Source organism: Marmota flaviventris, chromosome 7 (genome assembly GCF_047511675.1).
Source record: "Marmota flaviventris isolate mMarFla1 chromosome 7, mMarFla1.hap1, whole genome shotgun sequence".
NCBI lineage: Eukaryota > Metazoa > Chordata > Mammalia > Rodentia > Sciuridae > Marmota > Marmota flaviventris.
This window is the reverse complement of record NC_092504.1, coordinates 133,971,160-133,996,476: the sequence shown is the minus strand read 5'-3', so window position 1 is coordinate 133,996,476 and position 25,317 is coordinate 133,971,160. Positions and strand designations below refer to the sequence as shown.

Sequence of the window (25,317 nt, the reverse complement as noted above, 5' to 3'; positions counted from 1 at the left end):
CTGATGAGTCAGCTTGAAGAGCTCAAAACATTTCATTTCAACCCTGCAGATCTGAATAAAAAGAAAAGGGGGAAGGGGTGAGAAGTAGAGATGGAATACCGTATTAATATTCAGATACACTATAATCTCCTTTTCATTGATCCACAGGTCCTTTTATACAGTGCCGCTTCCTTCTCGGCCGCAGACGTGATGCTAAAATCATTTTAACTGCAGCGGTTTTCTCTTGGCTGTGGCCAGTCCTCAATTTACTGCAGCTGGAAAAGGATTAGCCATTTTTGCTGGCATCCTTTCCTTCTAACCGTTCAAAAGCAGGACCCATATCCCTGAAAGAGCCAACTGGGTGGGGGAGGGGAGCGGGGCGATAGACAGGAACTCCCGGGACTCGCAGGAGCATGCCTCGGACTACAAGCACGCCCATGGACACTCACGCTCTTTAATTTCTGCCTGAAGAAAATGGCAACATACCCCGGGGTCTGAAACGACTCACCATTTCCCGCAGATTGTGGTGGTGTTACTCTTGGGTCATTCATTAGCAGAAGCCGCTAGGGACTCTTCCTATCCTGTGGCAGGAGAAGGAAACGGAGCAGGGGCTGCTTTCGTGAATAAACAACCTATTCCTTGTGAGCAGCCCATTAATTAATATAAAATATATTTATATATCTTTCCTTGGAGAATTAGCATTCGATCCACTCTCCAGCATTGAAGAGTTCGCGCTGTATTTTAACTTCACAAGAACTGAATGTGCGGATGCGCCGCGTTGCCCCGAGCCTCAGGAGTGGGCACTCAGAGCTGGTCAAGCGAGTCCTTCGGAACTCAGGGGAGGCTGGGTCGGGGCTTACACAGAACCGAGCACAGGGTCGGGAGGAGGAATACGAGCACCGTGAATGTGCAAACGTGTTTGCAAATACCCGCAGCGGTGCACACTCGAGGCCCCGCGTGTGTACCGCACCAGCTTACCGCCCTGCCCGCCTACGCAGCAGCCCGGCCATTATACCGGAGAGCTGAACCTAGGCGGGGCAAAAATTGGTGCCCGGTCCAACGTGGGGGAGGGGAGGTATCTCCGATGTCAAAAGAAAAAAAAAAAAAAATCGAGCGGAAAATAGCCCGCGCTCCCGGCGGCTGAGTGGCACTTGGCCAGACCAGGCGCAGGGATATCGTAAGAACCTTGCAGCACCGGGTGGTGCTCTGAGACCTTGCTCCAGAGCCCAGCGTTTGGATGGCGGGCTCCTAGGCAGTAGCTCAAATGGAACTCTTCAGTCTTTCATCAGTGCACTTTCAGCTCAAATGTATGTCCCAAATAAATTATCTATTTGGTAAAAAAAAAAAAAAAAAAAAAAGTGTATATATATTTAGGGAGGCAAGAAGCACGTCTAACGCGGAAGCACGTCTATAGAAGCTGTCATTCCAAAATCCCTCCGCTTTTTAGGACCCACCTCCGTACCCCATTCCAACCGTTTAGCTCTTTTCCACAAGATCCCTCCAGACCCTCAGGCTTAGATTGACACATACTAAATTATAGCCATTTTTTAAACGTCCTGTCAATCTCTGCTACAGTCCGTTAATTGGGCAACCCCAGCCAATTATTGGCCCCATGCAACTTTTTCCTTCTCAGTGTTTTCTTTCCATGATCAGTAACAGGGAAAATACCTTAAAGGAAAAAGAATGTAAGCATCACTGGAAATCCCGCTCCTCGGAGATAACACCGCAGCTGTTGCTATTATGTTTTCGCATTTGCTGATGCAAACAGGGGAACCTCTCTATTCCCTTCCCATTACCTGCGGCTGGGGACTGGGAACTTTCCGCGGCAGAGTCCCCAGCCAGCGCCTCGGGACCTGCGGGGCTGTTCTCTCTCACACACACACACTCACACTCAACCCGGGCAGCCCAGGCGCGGGTTGTGTCCCGCCCGGCCTGGCTGCTCGGTGACGTGTCTATTTGACGGCCGGTTTGGCCAATAAGCACTTGCTCAGTGGGTGGTGCTCCTCGACGATTGGTTGGCAGAATGAGGGCGCTGCGCAAAAACAGAGAAGCCGAGCGCTCGGAGCTCAGAAACTGCCAGCCGAGATCACAGGCTTTGAGGCTGAAGCTGGAGGAATGAAGGACTGAAAGAAAAAGAGACAGGTTAGAAGCAAAGAGCCTTGTGCAGGAAACAGCAAAAAGAAAATTGCTCATTATATTTACAGAGAGGCAAGTGACGGTGGAGAAGAGGACAAAGGGAGAGAAGATATGAAAGCCAAAAAATACAAATAGAGCGAAAGAGAGAGAAAAAAAAATGTCAAGAACATCCAGCCAGAGAAATGAAGAGAATGAAAGTTTTATGCTGCAGAGCCGTTCTGTGTTTTTCCGGCACAAAATTCTCTCGCTGTTTTTAAGCCCTCCTGCATTTGCCAGCCGTTGATATTAAGAGGGATGTTCAGCGGTGCCAGCAGCATCTCTTCTTCCTTCTCCTCTTCCTCTTCATCTTCCTCCTCCTCCTCCTCTTTTTCCTCCTCCTCATTCTCCTCCCATCAGCAAGAAGAGAAACCGAGGACAGTCTTGAAATATCGAAATTTCCTCCTTGGGATTTGCCAGCGCCGCGTTGCGCCAAGACTGTCGGAATAAAGGACGCTGACTATTGTATTATCATTATTTTATTAATTGGTCAGTAGGAAGATTACAGATGAGGAAAGGGGACGTCTGTCACCTTTCCTGCGCTAAGATTGAAAAATTAGACTGGATTGAGGACAGCTTTAAAATGAAGCAAAAAGAATAAGATTTTTAAAAACCGAAAGGCATAGGTGCCCCCCAAGTAACACACTTTTATTTGTATTTTTTTGAGATTTTTTTTTTCCGTGGTGGTGGGGGAGGTGATTGGGTGGCTGACTAGCTACTGGGAAGCAGCTTCCTTTCCTTTTGGAGATGATTGTGCTATTATTCTTTGCCTTGCTCTGGATGGTGGAAGGAGTCTTTTCCCAGCTTCACTACACCGTACAAGAGGAGCAGGAACATGGCACTTTCGTGGGGAATATCGCTGAAGATCTGGGCTTGGACATTACAAAACTTTCAGCTCGCGGGTTTCAGACGGTGGCCAACTCACGGACCCCTTACTTGGACCTCAACCTGGAGACTGGGGTGCTGTACGTGAACGAGAAGATCGACCGCGAGCAAATCTGCAAGCAGAGCCCCTCCTGCGTCCTGCACCTGGAGGTCTTCCTGGAGAACCCCCTGGAACTGTTCCGGGTGGAGATTGAGGTGCTTGACATAAATGACAATCCTCCCTCTTTCCCGGAGCCAGACCTGACTGTGGAAATCTCTGAAAGCGCCACGCCAGGCACCCGCTTCCCTTTGGAGAGCGCATTCGACCCAGACGTGGGAACCAACTCCTTGCGCGACTACGAGATCACCCCCAACAGCTACTTCTCCCTGGACGTGCAGACCCAGGGAGATGGCAACAGATTCGCTGAGCTGGTGCTAGAGAAGCCACTGGACCGAGAGCAGCAAGCGGTGCACCGCTACGTGCTGACCGCGGTGGACGGGGGAGGAGGGGGAGGAGGAGAAGGAGGAGGAGGCGGTGGGGGAGCCGGCCTGCCCCCCCAGCAGCAGCGCACCGGCACGGCCCTACTCACCATCCGAGTGCTAGATTCCAACGACAATGTGCCCGCTTTCGACCAACCCGTCTACACTGTGTCCCTACCAGAGAACTCGCCCCCGGGTACGCTAGTGATCCAGCTCAATGCCACAGACCCCGACGAGGGCCAGAACGGTGAAGTCGTGTACTCCTTCAGCAGCCACATTTCACCCCGGGCTCGGGAGCTCTTCGGACTCTCGCCGCGCACCGGCCGGCTAGAGGTGAGCGGAGAACTGGACTACGAAGAGAGCCCGGTGTACCAGGTATACGTACAAGCCAAGGACCTGGGCCCCAACGCTGTGCCTGCGCACTGCAAGGTGCTTGTGCGAGTGCTGGATGCTAACGACAACGCGCCGGAGATCAGCTTCAGCACCGTGAAGGAGGCGGTGAGCGAGGGCGCGGCGCCAGGCACAGTGGTAGCTCTGTTCAGCGTGACCGACCGCGACTCAGAAGAGAATGGGCAAGTGCAGTGTGAGCTGTTGGGGGACGTGCCCTTCCGCCTCAAGTCTTCCTTCAAAAATTACTATACCATTGTGACCGAGGCCCCCCTGGACCGAGAGGCTGGAGACTCCTATACCCTTACCGTGGTGGCCCGGGACCGGGGCGAGCCGGCGCTCTCCACCAGTAAGTCAATCCAGGTCCAAGTGTCGGATGTGAACGACAACGCGCCGCGCTTCAGCCAGCCGGTCTACGACGTGTATGTGACCGAAAACAACGTGCCAGGCGCCTACATCTATGCGGTGAGCGCCACTGACCGCGATGAGGGGGCCAATGCCCAGCTAGCCTACTCTATCCTCGAGTGCCAGATCCAGGGCATGAGCGTCTTCACCTACGTGTCCATCAACTCTGAGAATGGCTACTTGTATGCTCTGCGATCTTTCGACTATGAGCAGCTTAAGGACTTCAGCTTTCAGGTGGAAGCCCGGGACGCCGGCAGCCCCCAGGCGCTGGCGGGCAACGCCACCGTCAACATCCTCATAGTGGATCAGAACGACAACGCCCCTGCCATCGTGGCGCCCCTACCGGGGCGCAACGGGACTCCAGCCCGCGAAGTGCTGCCCCGCTCGGCGGAGCCGGGTTACCTGCTCACTCGCGTGGCGGCGGTGGACGCGGACGACGGCGAGAACGCCCGGCTCACCTATAGCATCGTGCGGGGCAATGAAATGAACCTCTTCCGCATGGACTGGCGCACAGGGGAGCTCCGCACAGCGCGCCGGGTTCCAACCAAGCGCGACCCCCAGCGGCCTTACGAGCTGGTGATCGAGGTGCGAGACCACGGGCAGCCGCCCCTGTCCTCCACTGCCACCCTGGTGGTTCAACTCGTGGATGGCGCAGTGGAGCCCCAGGGCGGGGGCGGGGGCGGAAGCGGCGGGTCAGGGGAGCACCAACGCCCCAGCCGATCCGGCAGCGGAGAAACCTCGCTAGACCTCACCCTCATCCTCATCATTGCGCTGGGTTCAGTGTCCTTCATCTTCCTGCTGGCCATGATCGTGCTGGCCGTACGTTGCCAAAAAGAGAAAAAGCTCAACATCTACACGTGTCTGGCCAGCGACTGCTGCCTGTGCTGCTGCTGCTGCGGTGGCGGGGGTTCGACCTGCTGTGGCCGCCAAGCCCGGGCACGCAAGAAGAAACTCAGCAAGTCGGACATAATGCTGGTGCAGAGCTCCAATGTACCAAGTAACCCCGCCCAGGTGCCCGTGGAGGAGTCCGGGGGCTTTGGCTCCCATCACCACAACCAGAATTACTGCTACCAGGTCTGCCTGACCCCAGAGTCTGCTAAGACCGACCTGATGTTCCTTAAGCCTTGCAGCCCTTCTCGGAGTACGGACACTGAGCACAATCCTTGTGGGGCCATCGTCACCGGTTACACCGACCAGCAACCAGACATCATCTCCAATGGAAGCATTTTGTCCAACGAGGTAAGGCTGAAGCGAAAGGACCACCATCTCTCATCTCCTCCATCTGAAAGCCTCCTCTAGCCCGGCCCTTGTATCTCTGGTGCACTATGTATTTATATTTAGGATATTAGCTTATTTGTATCGTTGTGGGAGTGCTGGATGTGGGGTTACCTTCTCCCACCCCTCCGTGTGTAACCCAACTTTCGCGTTGGTCCTAATTCTCTGCGCTCCACCCCTCCACATTTATTTTCATTCCCTCCCCCTGGTGCTTTGCCACCTTGAAACTGTCTCTCCCAAGTTTCCTTTAAAATCTTAACCCTCTGTCGTCCCCTTCCCTTCTTGGAAACCTGGGGCTATTAGGGAAACTGCGCGAAGGGAGAGGAAAATGTGGGGGAGGGGTTTGCTAGCCCTGGCAAAGGTCTTTTGCTCTTCGCTTCTGTCCCAGACGTTAATAAAGTTGATTCTATTTTGCTTTGTTTATGCTGCTTTCAGTCGCGTGTACAAGTAAGCTATAAATTGTTTAACTTTACATAGTTGTCTAAACTCGAATGCATGTTTTAGTGAACAAGTTATTAGATCCTTATCCTCTGAACTTGGGTTGGGGAAAAAAAAAAAAAAAGCCTTCAGTTCTGTTCTGGACAGCATTTACAGACGCTCTTGAAGCCGAACGCCCACACAGTGTGAATTTGAATGAAGTTGCTTTGGCACAAACCCCTGTAAGAGTAAAGAAAAGGAAAGCTTCAACAATTGTTGTTTTAAATATTTTTTGGCTAATAATCACCTTCTTGCCACTGTTTTTGATAAATCACTACTGTTGGCTTTCTTCATCAAAGAATTTGGCTTGTCAATTCCGATTTATTTTTAAAAGATGGAGAAGTGGCAAAGTTCTATGGGGGGGCACTGGGGAGAATGGAGTTGGTTCATGTAAAAGTTTGGACCGGAAAAGGTGTGTGGGTGGTGGAGCCTGAGAGAAGAATACAGAAGGCCTTTGGAGAGGGAGATGATTGAGGGGGGTGGGCAGGATTTTGAACTCCTTGATAGCTCCTTATTTTATTTATTTGAGTCTTAGGTATTACTCATATTACTCATTGACTTTCATGAATATATTTGTACAGCTCATTTGTATCTAAAGCACATTTTGAAAATAAACAACAAAATAATTCCATAAAATATCCAAACTTTTTGCTTATTGAGCGTGCTGTTTTTTCTTGTGTCAACCAGTATGCATCTAAACACGTTTTAGGCCACTGAAGTCTGCAGAGTATAACTAGATTAACTCTGTTAGTGATAATAGTTCATGAGCCCCAGCTCTGAAGACAATTGCATTCTCTCTTACAAAAAAAGAAAAGAAAAAAAAGAGAAAAGAATAAGAAAAGGAAAAAGAAAACACATCTAAAGTTGGCCAGTGTTTTTTAAACCTTTACAGCTGACTGAAAGAAATTTGGACCCAAACGTCTCTGTGTATCTTCCCTGCCCTTACCCAGCAATCACTAGGCTGAGGTCTCCGAAAAGGTTGGAAATTCATAAAAGTATACACAATTATTTAAACTAGATGTTATTCCTAACCTCAAAATGCAGACTATAAGTTAAACCCTTAGCATTCAAATGCTCTTGATTTATTTATTTTTTTTCCTAGACTAAACACCAGCGAGCAGAGCTCAGCTATCTAGTTGACAGACCTCGCCGAGTTAACAGGTATGGACCCTTTATTCCCCTAGCATGGTGTTTGGACAATTTGCTACCTAGAAAAATGTAGAAAGTAGGTATATTATTTGATATTAAAATATAAAGTATATAAAGTATTTTAAATTCAGGCAGGGCAAAACTGCTGGTGATATTGTGTTTCCTATATAACACATTATTATAAGGGCTTATTTCATTTATATACAATTCACAAAATGTTTTTGTCGGTGTAAATTGCTTACATGGCTTGTGATAGTTTTTATAACTTTTAGATGTATATTTACATCTGTTTTATGAATGAGATGTAAATATGTATTTTACCCCAATCATAGAATAATGGCTCAACTTTACGTATCTTAAGTACTGAAGTTGGCCATGATCAATTTTCAAAGAGGTAGGCTTAGATTATGAAAACTAACTTTATGCAGAAATAAAGCCAACCAAGAGGTCTGTGAGTCTGCAGCACACATCTGTGACCATGTGGTGGCAGAAGAATGTTTTCTGTGTTTCTTCACCTTTTTTATTCTAATACTGGCATTTTTGTACTTCTAGTTCTGCGTTCCAAGAAGCTGACATAGTAAGCTCTAAGGACAGTGGTCATGGAGACAGTGAACAGGGAGATAGTGATCATGATGCCACCAACCGCGGCCAGTCAGCTGGTAAGTGTGACCAAAGGGCAATCTAAGTGCTGACTTTGATTTTTTTTTTTATTCTCCCAAATGAATCAAGAAAAGATGGTGTCCTAGGTAACTTTCTGTCAGTTTAATTCTGGCAACTCAACAGAAAGATGATGTCATCTTATGTTGTTGTTCTAGGTTCAAAGAGGTTTATAAAAATGTGAAATTCCCTTGGAGAGGTGAAATTAGGAAATCATTGGTGAATATCTTTCATATGTAATGTTCTTTAGTGGAATTATATTGCATACAGAAAACCATAGATCTCTCATCTGGTCCAGTCCTCAGTCTTCAGTTAATTAAGGTATTATTAGACTTATTTATGGGTGAGGTCTCAGAAGATGAATGAAATTGATTGACCTGTACAAGGTCACAGAAGATAACTGGATGATTGGGGTCTAGAATCCAAATTCCTTCCTTCCATAGTAATGCACTTTGGGCTCCACCAAGTATGGACTGAAGGAAGGAAAGCGGACTGGGAGTCATGGTGGGTTGAAAGTAGAGTTTCCAATCTTGAGTCGTTAAGCTTCAGGACACAAGTAAGCATGTGTAATGTATGTTGTCTGAAGCATTTTGGGTTTCCTTGTATTTTCCACAGGTTTTGTGTTCTGTTAAGAGTTGGCTCTGAGTGTCTTTGTATGTGGGCTTCCTGATAGTTACTGATGAGAATTGCAGTGTCATATTTTTGTTCGCTGTATTCTGCTTTAATTTCCTCTACATAAGTCCCACCTTTAAGTTTTATAGTTACCTGTTAGTTCTAATTACTAATCCAAAAATAAATGAAGTGTGCTTTTTAAAATGAAAATTTCATAAACTTCTGGTTTTCTGTTTACTTCATTGGATTTCACCTAGGCAGGGTGCTTGTTGAATTTTTAACTATTTTCTTCTAATTTGGTGTTTATTTGACACACAAGGGAAAGGAAAGGCTAGTTGATTTTTGTTATAATATTTCTAGAAAATATTCATCATTGGACTATCTCTGGATTCCTCTCAGCTCTCTTGAGATTTGATCTTGATTTTGGTTAGTAATACTAGCACGGAGTGATGGGATCTTTATTTTAAGGTGACATTACTCCTCGAGAGCATCCATTCCTTAACACACTTGGGCGACCTCTAAACGGTGCTGAGGCAGTGTGTCAAAGGGCAGTGTACACCCCATGGTGGACTGGCAGCAGTGGTTGCTACAAGCCTCTCACTTGGCCAATGTGTGCTGTGTCTGAGGCTGCCTTAGCCTTGGGAAATCCAGGCAGGATGAAGGGGGAAAAGGCTGCTCAAGGGTCTCTTTATATTGCTGCAAGTCATTAATATGCAGACCTAATGAGACTTGAGAACTGCCAAGAATCCCCGGAGGTCCCTGCCCCTTGCGGGCCTTCACGCTAAGTGAACAGAGCATCTATTTAGTGTCTGGGAACCTGACAACAAACCAGATCTTGCCAGAAGTTTATAGGCAAGTACAAAGTCCCTTTCATTTTTGCCCTATATATTGTATATGATTGATTGTTATCTTTAAAAAAAAGATACATGCAGAATTTTCCATTTCTAGTCTTTCTTTGGAGTTTCCAACTTAACTACCAGCCCTTTAAAACAAAGTGTCTGATATAAAAAAGGAATATTTGCTACATGTTTTTAAATGCATTTTTCTCCTTTCCCACCCACCCCATTTTGTTTTTCCTGTAGCACTCCAATCTCAATGAACATTTCAATTAGTTTAGTCCCTTAGACATAATGAGCCATAATAACCTAACCGAAGAACAAGAAACCAATAAACATCTGCAGAAAGGGCTAAATTTGGAAGATAGATGGGAATATCTTCTTATTGATGTCTTCCCACTAGCTATTTTATTACAAAGGCACTCAGTATTTCCATTTTGGTAATGTTTCTTTCAAATTCTTTGAGATGTCAAAGCATTTAAAGCAATATTAAAATATAATGTGTTTACTGGAAAACATTTGAAAAAGCCAGTTTTTCTTTTTCTTTATTGAAATGGTAAATTTTCTCTGATTCCTAAGCTCTTGAACATGTAAAAGTATTAATTACAGAATTACCAATCCATTTGTGTACTTCATTAGTAGTTACAGGGCAACCATAACCTACTGGGCACACTAAAAGCTGTTTTAGGTGTAATAAAGCACTTACAGTAAGTAATTGCACTTTTGTGTGTTCAATTATGATCAAATTTAATATGTTTAATTTTATTGTAAGGATGATTTTAAGTGTTTTATTTTTTTAAGTCCTAAATATAGAAAATTAAATGCATTTAATTAATGACTTTTTCAGTCCATACTGATGTTGTATATTGTAAATTGCACTGTCAATATCTAGAATATTTTTAAAAAGTTAAGCCCGCTTCAAATAAATCTGTTTTATTTGTTGGTAAAACCAGATAATAATGATCTTCCAAGTTTGCAAAATGAGGTAATATAATTCATAACCCTTCTATTTCCAGGTTAAGCAAATGAAAATATCATACCAATAAGCAAATCCCACTTAAGTACATTTTAAATGGGGAAGATTAAATTATCATATGAAAATATCTAACCAATAAGCAAATCCCACTTAAGTACATTTTAAATGGGAAAGATTAAATTATCAAGAAAAAATAATATTAGAAAGATAAAAATTCTGAATTCTTCCTTGCAGTTTGTAGCTCATCTCATACTACAGAATCCACACTATTTAGCTTAGCGCTTTACCTGTTCAAACTTCCTTTTTCTTAATTTACTTACTTTTATTTTCCTGTGTCAGTGTTACTTCGTATTTATTTATTTGGATATGCCTTCTGTTTACTCTTTTATGAATAGTTTTCTTTTCTGTTCTTTCTCTTTTTCGCTTTCTTGCTTTTCTCCTTTCTAAGCCATTTGCAGTCACCAGTCTTGTGCACAGAAGGGCTTTAAGCACGGAGGCAGCTGCACAGAGAACCACATAAGCTTTTCAGTTTCCCACTGCACCTGGCTCCATGTGTGAAATTCCTCGGCTTGACCACTGCTCTGTGCCACTTTTCTTTCTATAGCCTTGTCAAGGTGCTTTCCATTTATTTTTCAGCACACTATTGATGTATTGGTTAGGTATGGCAGAAGTCCAAGGAGATGTGGTAAATGCATGCATAAACCATCACAAGAGGAAAAACTGATTAATCACAGCTTGAAGAACTAAAAAGGTGGACTTTAAAGATATAAATTTTCAATCTTATTATTAAATCATTAGATTAAAAGATGATTTTTCTATTTTAGCATATAACAGTTTTAGTTGTATATTAAACATCTTAAATATAACTAGAGAAAGTTTTCTACCAATTATTAAATGTCTATACTATAAATAACATTAGAATTAATTATGAATTTGTTCTTTTAAAAAAGCATGTTGAAGAGGAGAACTGACAAGTGATTGAGTTACTTGTTATACTTTGCCTAAAAATTATTAAGTTTCTCTTGTAAATTTTTCTTCATTTGTAAAGAAATTTATCTATTAAGTGTTTTTAGTTCTTATGCAGCTATTATGAGATCCATACACTATATAGGGTCAATATTTGGCTATAAATTTAAAATGTAAAGTGATTTGGATTGTCAAAACTTTCAAATTAATATATTAAGACACACATCACTACAATATCAGCAGGAGAATTCTTGGATTATCATGAAGTACAAACATCACTTTCCTAACTCCAACAAGAATTTAGATATTGGCAAAGGAGCTTTTAGCTTTATAAATAAAATGATTTTACACTGTTTGTTTACAAAAGCTTATTTAGGTTTCTGTTGAACCTCTGAACTACAACTTTTAATGTGAAGAGAGTTTTAATTGGGAAAACATGAAAGACAAAATTTTGAGATAAAGTAGAGAAAACTATTTTGAAAGATAAGTGGGGACAAAATTTTGATATGCCTTTATTTTTTCATGAGTTAATTATGTTTATAAATATCTGTTTCAAAAAATACTTTGCTTAAAATTATAGAAATGCTTGTAATTATTATTAGTATTTCTTAGTTTCCCATTATTAGGTAGTTAAGGGAAGAATGGAAACTTCCTCGAAAAATGAGAGTTGGTTTCTTTAAAACTCATTTACCATACTTAATGAAGGCATGTTATATGATAAAGAAATATGCATGTACTTTTTTATTGTTATCATTAGAAGCCAGCACCATTTGAATACAACTCTAATATTTTTGAAATCACAATTTGTTCTCAATGGAACTATCCACTTCCGCTGACTTAAGGGACAAATTTAAAAATATGTCCTTTAAAATTTATCTAAATATATCTTTGCATAACAAGCAGTCTATCACGTCAGCTGTCATGCTTTGCAGAACAGATTAGTTCTGATAACTGGAAAAATAAATAAGTGGAAAAAAGGATTGCAAGTAAAAAAAAGTGTATGTTTAGACATTTCTTGAATATTAGCAAAGTTTCAAAAATGAGTTGGACCTGTACTTTTCCTATTCTACAAATCCTATAGGCTCAATAGTAAGGTCATTTGAATGAAAAAATAAATCATGTTAAACATCAAGTTTTAAGTTTTCAATTTGAGCTATTAAAGATTGTAAGAGCAAAGCAAAAAGTATGTATTTTAACAAGTCATAGATATCTGACATGCCAGTCCACTAAAATTTAAATATATCCCTACTTATTTGGCATTTGTGGTAATATATTTAATGAGACTAATGATAAATGATAGAAGAATAATATTAGTCATATAATAGCTCCCTACAGTGAGGACCCCTGCAATGTGATACATTTATTTGGCTCTCAAACTATATATCTAAATGAAAAATGAAAAACCATCCAATTTCAATTAATTTCTCTGTTACTTATTTGAACTTTATTGACTATGTTATGTTTACTTTCATTTCTGTGTCTGGTATTTCCTTATGAGAATAGATCCATTTGTTTTATCAATAAAGCTAGTAAAACACCAGGCACAATGTGAACTACTTCGTCTTTCATTCTAGCTATGTAAACCTGTATGTATTATTACTAAGGAAATTCCACTAAAAGGATTAATTCATAAATTTATTAAAAACCTTATATTCAGGTTCCTTCCTTTTGTCAATGACTTGTGCTTCAGCAAAATATTTTCATATATTCCTCCCTTTTTTATTATGCCCATGATCTATTTGTTTGTACAGATTCTCAATTGATAAGAACCTTATTACATCATCTAAGGAAATTTAACCAATCTGTAATAGTTAACACGGACAGAAAACCAGGGTTGTAAGAGGGGAAAAAATGAGCATAATTGAGTGTAAACTGCCCGCAAAATAATTTCCACCAAGAAGTACTTTGTGACATCATAAAGCAGTATCTTCATGTGGACATAATAGTTTATTAAAATTTTCTGTGTGAGACTGCAGCATTCACAATTAGAAGAGTACTTGAGCATGGGTACAGAAAAAGATGTGAAAAGATCTTATGTGGTCTTATTTGGAAATTTTAAAATGATATGTATACCAATCACATGAAGAAAAATTGTATTAATTGCAAATTTTGCATTAGGGTCCAACTTGACCAGATCTAATAAAACAATTTCATCTTAAATTTGAATATAATTCCATCAGCTATTGAAATTTAATATCTTAAATTTATTTTGAAAATCACTAAGTAATTGCTCAGAGTAATTTTACTCTTATGGTAGTTTATTCTGTATGGGAAAAAAAGCCCTTTTTCTGTATTGCACAATTAAAGAGGCAGCATTTACAGCAATATGTCAAAATAAAAATCTCTCTGGGTCTCTACCTATGTACTATGAACTCATGTACCAGAAACATTCATCTTCTCTTTTTCCTTTCTATATATCTTCTTGTAGAAATAGGATAAATAACTGTGCTTCTTTCAAGTGTCTAGTGTAACATTTACATGTCTTACATGCTGTTCTCAGTCAGATTCCTTAATACCAGCTTCAGCTCACGTTTCTGTTCCTCAACAGTTCACTGATCAGTAATTTATTTCCAGACTTATGCATGACAATTATCAATGGAACATTATAATCAAAGTCAGACTAGGCATTATGCACAGTTTAATTTAAAACAAAGAAGTCATCAGATAGTGAGATTAATATATGATGAAAGACTTGGTGTTATTTCTTTAAAATTTATATAATTAACTGTTCTCAACTCTGAAGTATTTATAGATAACCTGGAATGTTTAGAATTTTGAAAAATAATATTTTATTCATAAAAACCTTAATGCATACTAATAAACATATATAGATCAATATATAACTTAATACTGCTATGCATTTAAAAACTGATACTTGCTTAAGGGCTCAAATCACTTGTTGCATTTATAGAAGTAATAATCAAGTATGTTCATTAGGTAAATATTATTCTGTTGGTTTAAAAAAATTCCAGTTTTTCCTTACTTGACATTTATTGAAGAGTTTCTTTTGTAGAGATAAATCATACTTTGGTAGTTTCAAATTAATCTTGTTTTAAAACATATTTAGTAAATATGTTATTATGGTTAGAAAAACATTAAAACAGTATTTTTGTTCATGTGCTTTTCTTTGTAGTGTTATATATCAAAATGAATATCAAATAGTTTTCTGTAGTACTCAAAAATTCTTATGCCTTGTTTAAGAAACTAGATGAGCTTTCTTGATCATAATCAGTTAATTAACAGTCTTGTCAATCTAAGGAAGACAATGAAGTCTGAAGTTGTCTTTAGAAATCATGGTATTATAGGATTAGTAAGTAGTTTTGTGTTGACTGGGACAAGTATTTACAACCAAGGACAAGTAATAAGGTAATTGTCAATAGTATCCACAGCTGGTTCACTCTGCATTTGGTTACCTTGGTTTCACTAATTACAGCCATTTGTTCTGGGTTTGTCTAAGGCGGCAAATAATAAGTGATTTGTAGTAATATGGATTACCAGAGTGCCAATGAGAAATACCTTTAGAAAGTCATTTCCTAGGAATCTGAGAAAATGTGCTTTTAGCTGCCCATGAAGTCTTGTTTCTACTTGATATTTACTGGTTTATCAATGTGTATGCCATGTTTCTGTTGAATTTCCCCGTTTCTGGTCTAAATACTATAACCTAAATATCATTGATAGAGCTTAGCATGTTTCTTCCATTTTTGTTTTAAAAAAAAAAAAAAAAGCAGCTGATTCATCATGTTAGGGGTTAGGGATTGTAAAGCCTTTATACCTGCATTTTTTTCCCCTGTTATGAACTTCACAAGAGATTTTTTTTTAATATGCATTCCTTTTCTACTTACCATTTCCTGGTTCTTTGAATAATTTAGAGCAAACATGTCCATCCCCCTAGTCCCAATTTTTCAAGTAGTTTAAAAACATCTTTTTCAGAGGTATCTTTTCCACAAGTCTTGCCCTTATATTTGCAGATCTCTTCTCTTTTAAAAATGATGAAAAAACTGATAACAAGGAGATCTTTGGTTCCTTTCAATTTAAGCATTTACTAAGATACCCTCACCCATTACTTTTGATGCTACCTGTTATCTTTACCTCTAAATAACTAACTGGTCCTGTTATTGAAGGATACACCTGTAGTTTCTTTCTCCTTGTTCTTTTCTTTCTTTCTTCTTTTTCTTCTTCTTTTTTTTTCCTTTTCTTTCCGTTTTCTTTTGCTTACAGGTATGGATCTCTTCTCCAACTGCACCGAAGAATGTAAAGCCCTGGGCCACTCAGATCGGTGCTGGATGCCTTCTTTTGTCCCTTCTGATGGACGCCAGGCTGCCGATTACCGCAGCAATCTGCACGTTCCCGGCATGGACTCTGTTCCAGACACTGAGGTGTTTGAAACTCCAGAAGCCCAGCCTGCAGCAGAGCGGTCCTTCTCCACCTTTGGCAAAGAGAAGGCCCTACACAGCACCCTGGAGAGGAAGGAGCTGGATGGACTGCTGTCTAACACACGAGCGCCTTATAAACCACCGTATTTGAGTAAGTATCACACAAAAGGGGGTAAAAAGTATTACCTTGGGGGAAATACTGTCCACCATTGCTCTTGGTAAAAACGGGATTCGGGTTCCGTTTAGAAATGAACGTAAGAGTTGCACACAGGCAGCATGGAAAAATCAACATAACTGGAAGACAGGTCCCTGTGTCCGGTCGTCATTGTGGACCAACAGTAAAGCACAACTTTTGCGTTTGATGAAATCAGTTTTCAAATGTTCCTCACGTTTCTGTAGGATGTGGCAGTCTTGCTTGTTTGATTGCTGTGTGTTGAAGGGTTAAATTATGGTGGAAAAACTTCTCTCTTGATCTTTATCTCATTTTTCTTACTGATGTTAGGATTTTTCACCCAATCATCCTTTCGCGGTAGTAAGGTATCTAGAGAGCGGTTCAGGTGTCATTTCATTTAAAATGATTTGGTGTGGATTCAAGTTTGATCAGAACCAGAGGCACTCTGTGATGGAAGAATGTCAGGACAGCAATATCCCTGAAGGGTTTAGAACAGTGGGTTCTTCTCACATTCAGACACTGCTAATTACACTCGGCTCATTCAGTATCGGGACCCTATTCTCTAAGTGGATTATTTTATACAATCATTATGAACAATAAAAAGGTTTTGAGATTCTGTATTATGTTTCCTTTCAGAATCTTGGGAATGAAATTTTCCCATCATTCTCTGCTACATAGAAATAGTTTGTGGATAACTACTACTGATTATTCAAACTGTATAAACAGTAATTAATAAAAGTGAAAAACAATCAAAAGATGACTTTCATCTTTTTTTAGAAATCCTTCCTACATATTTTCTTTCATCTTCTAGTATATGTGTGTGTGTATATATATATATATCATAGAGCCTTGAGCTAGCTGCCAAAGATGACACAAATTGTAGATGTATTGTGTCTTTTATGACTGAGGAAATATGAAATGGAAAGAAAAACTTTTTTTGTTTGTTTTTGTGTTTAGAAACTTAAAGGAAAGGAAAAGCCGGATAGAGTTGAGTCCTGACAAATGTACAAGGGGAAAGGCAGACATTGAATACAGGAGGCTCTGGTTCAGACTGGTAATGAGAATAGACAGTTGCTATAGGATTAAACCCGTGGGTCTTTCATCAGATGCATGGATTGTGATGGCAGTGGTAGCCATATGCACTGCGTGCAAGACTGTGTTCAGCTTTTAAAATTATTTAGAAGTACTGCTACTCCAGCATGATGTAGTACTTTAGCACTTCTGAACCAAAACATTGGGTCATCCTATAAATCTTTGATATTTGTTTGGCTTCATTTTTTAAAGTTATATTATATAACTTTAAAATTTATATTGTATTAGGAGAGCACAAATACATAAGTATTGAGAAGTCTAAGATGCAATTTGAAATTTACACATTCATACATATTACGGCAAATTAAAATAGCCCCAAATCAAATTTTAATAGGTGAAGACTATGGGGTAGTCCTTGTCTCTCAAACTGAATTCTGGACTTAAAATTTTGTTATTGAAAATAGAACTTTTCCAAATTTTTACCAGCATATTTCAGTATTCTTTCACTTCAGAATACATGGTATAAAAACAAGTAATCAGTCATCTTAAGGCAAAAAGAGAAAGGGCACAGGATTCACAGGAATCAAAATTTGTATTTTTTAAAAAAACAAGCATTTGCTTTCAGTATACATAATCTGGCAAATCTATTTCAAATGTAGTAGAAAATGAGCCTGCCACTTTTTGGTGTTAGTGAGTACCAATCTTCATTCTTCATAAATTCCACTTATATGTACAACCAGAATTTTAAATATCTGCAAATGTCTTACTCCACTGATTAGTTTTTCTTTTTTAATAATCACAACAACTCTAATAATAAAGTAATAATTCTGCATATATTTTAATGCATATTTCTCTACATCTTAAGAAACTAGTATTTTCATTTAGAAAACTTATTTTAGGGATTATGAAATTTCTTAGCCTATATGTGTTTCTAGAAATTATGAACTTATTATTTTAAATTTAAATTTATTATTTTGAATGAATTTTGTATTTTGCCAGGTAAATTTATATTTGTTTGCATATTGTGCAGACATATATGTTAGAATAAGTTAGTTTTTTAATATATTTTAAGTGTATATATACATATGTCCGTGTGTGTGTGTGTATGTGTGTATATATATATATATATATATATATATATATATATATATAATTTTTTTTTAGCCAGTTTAGCCAGCTTATGCTGCTCAAACTTAAGGGTTTGGGTTAAACTATGACCTGAATGGAAAATTAGCAGAAAAATGTTTGCATGAAATTATTCGTAGTTTTTCATACAATATTAATCATGTAAATTTTTTTTTTGTTATATTACTACCTTGGACTCAAAGAATTATATGTAAAATTACATCTTAGCTCCAACTTAATAGGCATAGTCAATTTTAATCAAATTAGGTAATCTAATATTAAAACTATATACCATGCTCTTCCTGACCATTTTGCACCCCTGATTCATGTGGTGATAACTTTTAATACTTGTGTCATCTATCATCAGGAGTGAAATATTCTCATATTCTAAATTAAAAAGCACGTCCCTTATGTAATTAAAGAAGCTAAAAATTGACACTAATTACTTGCTTTTAATCAGAATGTTTAATTATTGAGGTTGCTGTTTTTCTTTTGCTAAACATGTATTTCGTTTTATAATGATCATAATATACATTTTGATGTTTAGAAAGTAGCTGTATATGTGGTTATTTTTATAAAGCTCTAAAATGCCTAATAAGACTGCCACCGTCATTTATATGAAGATGACAAGGAAACGGTGATATGGCTAAAAATATAACTGAGATCATTGTCTATACCAGTAACTTTTAATTTCTATACATCTGTTAAAGTTCAAAACTATAATAAACCAAATCTTAGACAAAATTAGGTATACTCACACTTTAAAAAGTGTACTTTACATTTAACCAAATGCCTAAATACAGTCATGTTTTCTTTTCCATGAAGAGTAGCAAGTCTCACTTCATCAAATGAAACATTTTAAACATACCAGCCAATAATTTCTGAGTTAATCATGAGCTTTGTCTTTTTATTTTCGTTGGAAAAGGAGACATAGAAAGTTTGAGGAAATAAATTCAAATATGTAAAATACAGCCATATAGTCTAAAAATTGTTAGTTAAACTGACCTGAAAAACGTTAGTTTTAGTTAATTTTACCTTTCATTTTTCTTAGACTGAAAAATATAATAAAACACTATTTTAACTGTTAATTAAAATTAGTAATTGCTTTTCAACTTTAAATAATAGTTTTTATATGAAATAAAAATGTTCTCTGGAGTTTTAAAATCCTATTGTATTTTCAAGGATTTGTTTAGAACTACAAATATCTTATTTAAAATAATTTAGTCTTTCAAATGACAACAGTGCATTATACATAAGCCATTTGGATAATCTCAGCCAATAATAGAAAAATAGGTTAAGTTGAAGAATGTGATTGATAAAAACCAATGCAATTTATATAATTTTGAAAAACCCCAATAATTAAAGTAATAGTCAAAAATAATTTTCCTTGATTTTGGCCTTACATTTTATAGGTCACATCTTAAGAATATTGTCAGTGAAGGAGTATGTTCAGTTCCAATTGGCTTAAACAATGCTGTAATAAATGGATAATGATGTGTTGCTTGGAAATTTGTTGACTTCTTGCCAATAAATTAATCAATCATTTGATGTTTCAGTTAATCATGAGATAATCAATGAAATTAGATCTAAATTATGTTTGTGAAAAGTTTTTCTTTATTTATACTGTCATACCATAATCATATTGAGTAAAGTGAACAATTACATTGACAGCTGATCTTTGAAATTTACAAATCTGTGGAACTTTCTAGAATTGTAGGATTACAAGGAACCATTTAGTGAAAAGTATCATAGCCCATCCTACCTTCACAATATGTAAGGTTTAGACTAACTCACGTGCACCAAAACATATTGGCTATCGATCTAACTTTTTTTTTTGCCAACTTGTGATCTAGTTTGAAATGCCCCTATCCTGAAAAAAGAAGTCAAATTTTTGAAACATCGTTTTTAAAATATTGCTGACAATATTACTCTTCAGGAAACCTCATTTTGGGAGAACTCTTCCAGGCATATATCTGATGCCCATGAGCAGTTCAGGTGCTTGGCTGATGGGATTCGTAGAACATGCCATGTGGCGTGACTTCTCCTCCAATCTCCTCATCATCTTACTTCCTGCTGTTGGTTTTCATAATGTGCTGAACTCAGTAGTGTGCTAAGAGCATTTCTAGAATTCACAGTGAAGCGGCTTTTCTTCCTGATAGTGACTTCATATTCATCTACCCCGAGTAGTGCTGTCTTTGGGTAGGTCTGTTCTTCCAATATCATAATACAGCATGACCATCCTGTGTGAAAGTCCACCAAGAAGTACTTTTATTTTAGGCCTTTTTAGAACTTTTTTTTTTTTCTATTAGGTTAATTTCTGTCCACTCTCCCTCAAGTTTTGACACTTATTTGTCATCTGGTATTTCGGATGGGGGGGGGGGTGGATTGTTTTCCCACTTTTCTTCATATGCATCTAGATTTGTGACCCTAACTATTGCATTTTCAGCTTATTTCTTTCAACAGATCTTTGGTCTTAGACTCACACAAGTCCTTCTACTCATCTACTGACTTCCTTTGTTCAGGGTTATGAGGAAGTCTGTCATAATCAAGATAGTTTAATTACCTCAATCCTGTGAAAATGAGGCAAATGATAAATAGCGACCAGTGAAATAAGCTCATCCTTATTTCCAGTCTCTATATTTGTACTGTGAGAATTTAATGTTCTCTGAATCATATTTTATTTTACTTCCTTGAAAAATTATAATCTATTTACAGTTCATGTCATTATTCCAGTTAACCAATACCAGTAGCTGCCCCCGCCACATCTAGATAAGTGAGATATTATAATATTTTTTTTCCTTTAGTTGTTGGGTAATGATCTATCTCAACTAACATGATACAAAGTGATAGCTATAAAAATCCTTCTGAGATGCAGGTAGGAAATGGCGCTTTTCCTTTCACATCTGTCCATTTCTGTGAGCAATTTGCTTTTTACTTAAGACATTGTTCCTGTGACTGATCTCATGTCACTTAAAATTTGTGCCTTTGAAGGACTTGGAACTAATTCGTATCCAAGAAAATTCAGTTTCTTTGTTGAGTAACAGTTTCCTGGTTTATTCTGGCAACATACCAATTTTTATAGTCTCAATATTTAAAGCATCATTTTAATATGACAACAAATTGAATTGACCTTATTTTGAAAATGTGACCTGTGGCTTAACCAGACTTTTATATTCTAAAAACAAGATTTACATGACCATTATTTATTATGAAATATTTTTTGCAAATATTCTCACAAATTATTAACTTTGCTAAATTCTGCTTCTGGTCTAATATGTTTCTCCCAACAAAATTATTTTCTTGGCATATTTAGACTTACTACCCAGCTAAGCATATTATAAATGCTAAATAATTATGTGATGAAAATAGATGAATGAGCATATTAAAAAATACTTGATTTTTCTGTAATACTACCGTCTTCATTTATTCTTTCACACATGTCTGTGGGCACATGCACATACCATTGTTCAATGCTTCAAGCAAACTTTCTTTGCTTTCAAAACTTTTTAAAATATGTTTAAATTAGTTGTATTCTCTAACTAGTGCCTATAGGTTTTTATAAATGAAATTAGAATTTGAACTCCTTCAAATATTGATATGTATCTAAGTACTTAAAATATAATGTAGATTTTCAATACCTAAAAATTTTAAACTTATTTTTTCCCTCAAAATATATTTTATATGATACAGAGGTGTTAAATTTGTTCAAATTTCTTAAGTCTTAGATTTTTAATTTTCTTTCTTACCTTGTCTGTGAGATCATCTTTCTTTTTCGTATTTTATTTATCAGCAATTTCATACATTAGCTCTCATCTTTCATCTTTACATGAAGCTAAAAGGTATATATTCTATTTCACTTTTTTTCCTTACTTAATTCTAATGTAGCAATGATTTATTTGCATGGTTTTTACTTATAGCTTTGAATTCCCAGATAGTTAAATAAAATATCATCACTTAAGATAAAAAGATGACAATAGATAAAAGCTACTTGTATTTTTATTTAATATCCGCACTCTTAGTATGAGTCTTTTTTATTTAAAGCAGTTTGTTGCATAAGTACTTTTCATTTTATTGAGTTAACATTTAGCATATTAATATTTTCATATACCTCGTTTTATATTACAGATCATTTTCATCATCTTTCTTATTTTGTACACTGGAAGTAAACCCATGTAAGCATTTTTTCATCATTTGAGCCTAACAAAAGAAGATTATCAATTAAAATATTAGCATTATTCAATGAGAAGGAATATCTACTTGGGAATTTTTTCCTGCTCATCCTACTGAAGATTTATGAGTCCAAATTTAAATGCATTAAATTATAAAGATATTGTAAATAATCCTGGAAAATACAAATTGAATTGCCTACAAATATCATTAAACATTGTTCAATACTCAATGTTCTAGAGTTTTTTTGGGTGAGTCTGTGTGTGGGATCCTTTTTTATAGGGATGAGCATCATTAGATATCAGAGCTTAGAAACTGTTTTGGACTGTGAAATTTGTTGTTTAGTATTAAATAATATTATTGAATGAAGATTAAAGTCAGTACAAGATGAGTCATTTTTAGTCATCTAGAGATTAAAAAAACTTTGAAGTTTTATACTAAGGCCTAATGAAACTTCCTAATAACTAAGAAGTTTGACCTCTGTCAGTTTAGATGAGGAGAGTGTAGGAGATTTAAAAACACTAAATTTCAGGATGTAATTAGTGCATGGATAGAAATGAATTGTAAGCTAGAAACTTTGCAGATAAAAATCAGAGGTCTCCATCTGATTCTATAATTAATCCATTACATGACATTGTACACAAACTATTACCTATGTTCAATAACAAGGCACTTGGTTACATTTTTTTTTCTTTAGAGATAGTTTCTTAACAATATGAATAGAAGTGATAATATTTGACCTTAATTTTTATAAAGTTATAAACATTCAATAGAGTGTTATTCTAAACTATCTATGATAGCTTAAATCATTAAGTTCAATAAGTGATTATAAATGTATTTTCTATGGTCTAGCTTCATGTTTCAGTTGCATGAATATATTACACACATATACATCCCACACAAAACATTATTAAATTATTTAATTTTTAGTTATCTCCATCAATTACCAGTGGAAAACATGATGTGATTATGTTAGACAGAATATATTTATTTAACTAATGGCTATTTTGTCATCAGGAGCTAATTAAAATGACAATACAGCACTTGATGAGAAGCTTGTATCCATTTTAGTCTGTTCCTTTATTTTTTAAGGTCTGGATTGCATTTTTTGAGGACCAGTTCATTGTGCTTAAGTACTTGCAAATTAACCATGACACTGGAGAAGAAATAGGCTTCTGGTTCCAGTACTATGGATTACAAGGATGACATTATTTTGAACTGCTAGTAAAGATGTTGTCCTGAGTAGGGCTTTCCCCATTCTGAAGGTTGGCATTAGCCAGAATCTTGCCCTTGCACTAGATTGCAGTCTTGCCTATATTGGATAGTTACATATATTTTACATAAGCTGGAAACTGAGATATAGTTTATCAAGTATTTTAAGACTCATCTACACATAAATAACTTTTTAAGCTAAAAATTAGTGCATTTTTCCATAAAAGCATATTTGTAATTATTTTTGTCATAATTTTCAAATAAATGTCTTTGAAAACACTTAATCATGAAAGTAGTATATAAGTAAGATTTTTTACAAATGTATATTTTCTGAATTAAATTTTGATGCACCCTGGAGAAGGAAAGGGGCAGGATAGTTGGGTCTTTCTCATATGAGATTAACTATTTCACTGAGAGTTCATTTCCTAAAGTGCAGTACATCATAATGTTTTGTGTTAAGGATGGTATCAGAAGAAGTAGCTATGATGAAGTTATCATGATGATACATACCTGATGACGTATGTAAACTAAATGTTTCACAAGGAGGTTTAATTTAAATAATGATACGAATAGGTATCTAAATATGAGAATTCATGTAATAGTTTGGCAGTTGCCTTCTGTTATGTTCTTCTTAGAAACAGAAAAAACCTGGAGTTCAGTCTGAAAAAGTGGTATAAAATTCTGACAGTGTAAATATTAAGGATCATGCATCAGATGATTATATGGAAGGTTATTTATTAGTAGTTCTATCTTGATTCTTGATTCATCTCTAATAAATTGATAAGAGCAGTGGTCATTAAGGGCAGTAATATACAGAATTCATAGAGATTCACAAAGTTGCATTTTTAAACATTCTTTTAAATTTTGGAACGTTCAAGCTGTTAAAGCAGAGACTAGCATACTTCTCTGCTTTTGATCAACTTTTGGGCAAATTTGTTTCATCCAAACACTAACATAACAGCCTGTTCATTTACATGTTTTAAAGCAAATCCAGCTATCCTATTGCTTAATCTATTAATATTTCAGCATGTGCTAATTAAAGTTTATTTTGAATACAACTACAGCAACATTCCTTCTTTAAAGATGAATTTTCTGCTCATGTTGATTGTCCAGTTTTTGTTTAAATTTTTATAATTTTCCACAAATTATTATATTTATGAGAAATTTATTTGATTCTTGATTGAAGACAGTGTTAAGGATAGCACACAATCTTTGCAATATTTTATTTTATTTTTTATGAAGATATCAAATGTATGTAACAAACTACAAAAATCATAAAGGTATATCTCAAGAAATTGTCACAACATGAAAATCCTTATGTAATCAATGACTGAAACATTCTAGGTACTGTGTCCAGTAGCTGAAATATTATAAGTATCTCAAGAAGTCCACTATGCCTATTTCCAGTTACTACCACCCAAGGGTTAGTGCTATTCTGGACTCTAAATGATCATTAGTTTGTCTGTATTTTAAAGTTTATATTATTAGATTGAATGAAATAATGAAATATGCTTAGTTTCACTAAAATTCAATAACAAGTTATCTTTGTGTTAGTATTGGGGAAGGTATCCACAGAGCCTAATATATTCAAGTATGTAAGCTAAAAAGACAATTCGGTTAGTATGCCATCTCTGTGAACATGATTGATTTCCTTTGATACCTTTGATGCTATCTTCAGGTTTTGTCTATCAACAGCACTTGATACATATCATTATGTCTTCCTTAGTGATTGAAACATAATCTACTGTTAGCTTAGTAATTTTTATAGAAATAACTATTTAAATAGTTAACTTGGATATCAGATTAATTTTTCAAATTTCTTTGAGCCCAGATAATTGTGACAAATTATGACCTTGAGGCTTCAAAGAGATTTTCAGTAAAGAGATTAACATTTTGGAAAATCAGGTATCTGGAGAGAATTTAAAGGGATTGAGGAATGTGAATTGAGAAGAAAAGGGAAGAGATGGAATATTAAATGTTAAGTATTTAAACAAATGTGGC

At 37.0% G+C, this 25,317-nt stretch overlaps 1 protein-coding gene across 1 annotated transcript; it reads left to right on the top strand.

Moving 5' to 3' along the window:
• Positions 1 to 2,786: 2,786 nt before the first annotated feature.
• Pcdh10 (protocadherin 10) lies at positions 2,787 to 22,103 on the top strand. The gene is made up of 5 exons (XM_027926703.2): positions 2,787 to 5,526; positions 7,142 to 7,200; positions 7,741 to 7,847; positions 15,454 to 15,759; positions 22,063 to 22,103. The coding sequence occupies exons 1-5, from the start codon at positions 2,899 to 2,901 to the stop codon at positions 22,101 to 22,103; spliced, it is 3,141 nt and encodes a 1,046-aa protein (XP_027782504.1). The 5' UTR covers positions 2,787 to 2,898.
• The last annotated feature ends 3,214 nt before the right edge of the window (positions 22,104 to 25,317 follow it).

Coding starts and splice junctions, on each gene's coding strand:
- Pcdh10 (XM_027926703.2), top strand. CDS start 2,899: ATGATTGTGCTATTATTCTTTGCCTTGCTCTGGATGGTGGAAGGAGTC. Junction 5,527..7,141: donor GAAGCATTTTGTCCAACGAG/GTAAGGCTGAAG, acceptor TTTTTTTCCTAG/ACTAAACACCAGCGAGCAGA. Junction 15,760..22,062: donor TTATAAACCACCGTATTTGA/GTAAGTATCACA, acceptor TTTATATTACAG/ATCATTTTCATCATCTTTCT.